We start from the raw sequence: 3940 nt of genomic DNA, 5'->3' as shown, positions 1-3940 counted from the left end.
GAAAGCAGAAGGCATATGTCAGCCTCACAACGATGCCCTAGTAATCTCTATCCTTTTAAATAAAATTCAAGTTAAATGTGTTTTAGTGGATCCAGGTAGCTCAGAAAACATAATCAGATCGAGGGTCGTGGAAAAACTCGGCCTACAAGATCAGATTATACCTGCATCCCAGGTCCTGAAGGGCTTCAACATGGCAAGCTAAACAACGAAGGGAGAGATTATCTTGCCAGTAAATGTAGCCGGGACCATACAAAACACTAGATTTCATGTCATCGAAGGTGACATGAGATATAAAGCACTCTTTGGGAGACCATGGATACACACAATGAGGGCAGTGCCTTTAACTCTTCACCAAATGATGAAATTCCCAACAGAGGAAGGAGTGAAAACAGTCTACGGAGAGCAACATGCTGCAAAAGAGATGTTTGAAATCGAGGAAGTGGTGCCGATTAGAGAGCCTTTGACCTTGGAGAAATCGAGCACTGAAGGTAAGCATGTGGGCAAATAACAATCACCGCCTCCAGCCTTGATGGTGTCGGAGCAACAGGTAATCGAAGACGAAGAAAAGGATTTCCTTACTCCTCGAACCTTAATCATTCCCGAAGAATCTGATGCAACCAAATCAACTATCAAGGAGTTGGAGCAAGTCATTTTGATCGAATACATGCCCGAGAGAAAGGTATACCTAGGAACGGGATTGACCCCCGAACTCAGGAAAAAGCTCATTCAATTTATTACTGATAATATGGATTGCTTTACTTGGTCCCATTTAGATATGGTAGGGATTCCACCGGAAATCACCACACATCTTCTAAGCACCGATCCCAGGTTCAAACTAGTGAAGCAAAAAAGGAGGCCTCAGTGTGAGGTAAAACATGCTTTCATAAAAGACGAGGTAACCAAACTTCTTTAAATAAGATCTATTCGGGAGGTAAAATACCCCGAGTGGTTAGCCAACGTAGTTGTAGTTTCTAAAAAAGGAAACAAACTTAGAATGTGTGTAGACTAAAGGACTTGAACAAAGAATGTCCGAAATATTCTTTCCCATTGCCCAACATCGATCATATGATCGATGCCACGGCCGGCCACGAGATCCTGACTTTTCTCGACGCCTACTCCGGGTACAATCAAATTCAGATGAACCCGTAGGATCAGGAAAAGACTTCGTTTATTACCTAATTTGGAACTTATTGTTACAACATAATTCCCTTCAGGCTAAAAAATGAAGGAGCTACATATCAACGCCTAGTCAACAAAATATTCGAAGAACAAATAGGTAAAACAATGGAAGTTTACATTAATGATATATTGGTTAAGTCCCTGCGCGCAGAGGACCATTTGACTAAATTGCAGAAAACATTCAAAATTTTGAGAAAATACAACATGAAGCTTAACCCGTAGAAATGTGCCTTCGGAGCCGGCTTGGGTAAGTTCCCCGGCTTCATGGTGTCGAATCGGATCATCGAAATTAACCCCGATAAGATCAAGGCCATCGAGGATATCACAATCGTGGATAGTGTGAAGGACGTGCAAAGGCTAACTGGTCGAATAGCTGCTCTGGGTCGATTCATTTCGAGGTCATCAGATCGGAGTCACCAGTTCTTTTCCTTGTTAAAAAAGAAAAAGGACCTCGCATGGACCCCAGAATGGCAGTAAGCCTTCGAAGAATTAAAGCAATATCTATCGAGCCCACCTCTGCTCCATACCCCGAAGGCAGGTGAAAAGCTTTACCTATATTTGGCAAGTCCGAGATAGCGGTAAGCGAATTACTAGTTCGAGAAGAGCAAGGTACACAATTCCTTATTTATTATGTAAGCCAAACTCTAAAAGATGCTGAAACTAGATACCCTCACTTAGAAAAATTAGCACTTGCATTGATAAGTGCATCTAGAAAGTTAAAGTCATATTTCCAATGTCATCCCATATGTGTATTGACCACTTACCCCCTTCGAAATGTTTTGCATAAGCCCGAGCTATCGGGCCGATTGGCCAAATTACTTAACGGGTACGATATCGAATATCAACCCTGAACTGCCATCAAGTCTCAAATCCTAGCTGATTTTATGGCCGATTTTACGCCGACCCTCATACCCGAAGTGGAGAAAGAACTTCTGCTAAGTTTGGGTACATTATCGGGGGTATGGACCCTTTTTACGGACGGTGCCTCGAATGTGAAAGGGTCCGGGCTTGGCATTGTCTCGAAGCCACCCACGGGTGATACCATTAGGCAATCTATCAAAAATTCTAGATTGACTAAAAATGAGGCCGAGTATGAGGCCATGATTGCAGGTCTCGAGCTAGCTAAGAGTTTGGGAGCGGAGGTCATCGAGGCCAAATGCGACTCCCTGTTGGTGGTGAACCAAGAAAACAAGAGTTTTGAGGTTCGGGAAGATAGAATGCAAAGATACTTAGATAAACTACAGGTAACATTGTATCGCCTCAAGGAATGGACCCTCGATCATGTGCCTCGAGAGCAAAATAGTGAAGTTGATGCACTTGCTAATTTGGGATCCTCGGTAAAAGAAGATGACATCGTCTCGGGGACTGTCGTCCAACTATCGAGATCTGTGGTTGAAGAGGGTCATGCTGAGATAAATTCAACAAGTTTGACTTGGGACTGGAGGAATAAGTACATCGATTATTTAAAAAATGGAAAGCTCCCATCAGATCACAAAGAATCGAGGGCTCTACGAACCAAGGCTGCTAGGTTCGCCCTAGATGGGGATGGAACACTATACAGAATAACGTTCGATGGGCAAGGGGACACCGATTATGTTCTTCGAGAAATCCACAAAGGCACTTGTGGGAATCACTCCGACACCGAGTCGTTGATTCGCAAAATCATCAAAGCAGGTTACTACTAGGATAGCATGGAAAAGATACCAAGGAATTTTTCAGAAAATGTGATAAGTGCCAACGATTTGCACCGACGATCCATCAACCTGGAGAACAACTTCATTCGGTCCTATCATCGTGGCCTTTCATGAAATGGGGGATGGATATAGTTGGCCCTCTACCAACGGCCCCAGGTAAAGCTAAATTTATTTTGTTTATGATTGATTATTTTTATAAATAAATGGAAGCACAGGTCTTCGAGAAGGTCAGAGAAAAAGAAGCTATTGACTTCATCTGGGACCACATCATATGCCGATTCGGGATACCCGCCGAGATTGTTTGTGACAATGGAAAATAATTAATTGGCAGCAAGGTGACGGAATTCCTCAAGGAGCATAAAATAAAGAGGATATTATCAACACCATATCACACAACTGGAAATGGACAAGCCGAGTCAACAAACAAACCATCATTCAAAACCTGAAAAAAGGTTAGACGATGCGAAGGGAAAATGGAGAGAAGTTCTACTCGAGGTACTTTAGGCATATCAGACTACATCAAAGTCTAGCATGGGGGCCACCCCATTTTCACTAGTATATGGCTCCGAGTCCCTCATCCCTGTCGAGATCGGAGAACCCAGCGCCACCTTTCGACATGCATCGGAGGAGACAAATCACAAGGCTATGAATGCTAGCCTCGAGTTATTAGATGAAAAATGAGAAGCAACGCTTGTTCGAATGGCCGAACAAAAGCAAAGAATCGAAAGATACTACAATAGAAGAACCAACCTTCAACATTTTGGAATCGGTGACTTAGTTCTACGAAAGGTCACCCTCAATACTCGAGACCCGAGTGAAGGGAAACTGGGCCCGAATTGGTAAGGACCGTACCGGGTCCTCGTAGTTGTTGGTAAGGGATCTTACAAACTTAGCACAATGGAAGGTGAACAGCTGCCAAACAATTGGAACATATCATTACTCAAACGATACTACTGCTAAGGTATGACTTTATCCTTTTGTCCATTTGAGTTTAAAACTAACTAATTATAGATTTTCAATCGAAGCTATCAAAGGCACGCGATCTCGAAGACCCCCTTTTTACACGA

The 3940-nt window shown here is 43.0% G+C and overlaps 1 protein-coding gene across 1 annotated transcript; it reads left to right on the top strand.

Moving 5' to 3' along the window:
* The first annotated feature begins 325 nt into the window (after positions 1 to 325).
* On the top strand, positions 326 to 2864 carry LOC138874831 (uncharacterized). Its single transcript, XM_070153617.1, has 2 exons — positions 326 to 488; positions 2290 to 2864. The coding sequence occupies exons 1-2, from the start codon at positions 326 to 328 to the stop codon at positions 2862 to 2864; spliced, it is 738 nt and encodes a 245-aa protein (XP_070009718.1).
* The last annotated feature ends 1076 nt before the right edge of the window (positions 2865 to 3940 follow it).

Source organism: Nicotiana sylvestris, chromosome 8, assembly GCF_000393655.2.
Source record: "Nicotiana sylvestris chromosome 8, ASM39365v2, whole genome shotgun sequence".
NCBI lineage: Eukaryota > Viridiplantae > Streptophyta > Magnoliopsida > Solanales > Solanaceae > Nicotiana > Nicotiana sylvestris.
This window is presented reverse-complemented; position numbering and strand designations above follow the sequence as displayed.

What these genes read in the sequence shown, in the direction of transcription:
- LOC138874831 (XM_070153617.1), top strand. Translation starts at nt 326, where the DNA reads ATGAGGGCAGTGCCTTTAACTCTTCACCAAATGATGAAATTCCCAACA. An exon ending in GGAGAAATCGAGCACTGAAG is followed by an intron (nt 489 to 2,289) that starts GTAAGCATGTGG and finishes CCATGATTGCAG; the next exon opens with GTCTCGAGCTAGCTAAGAGT.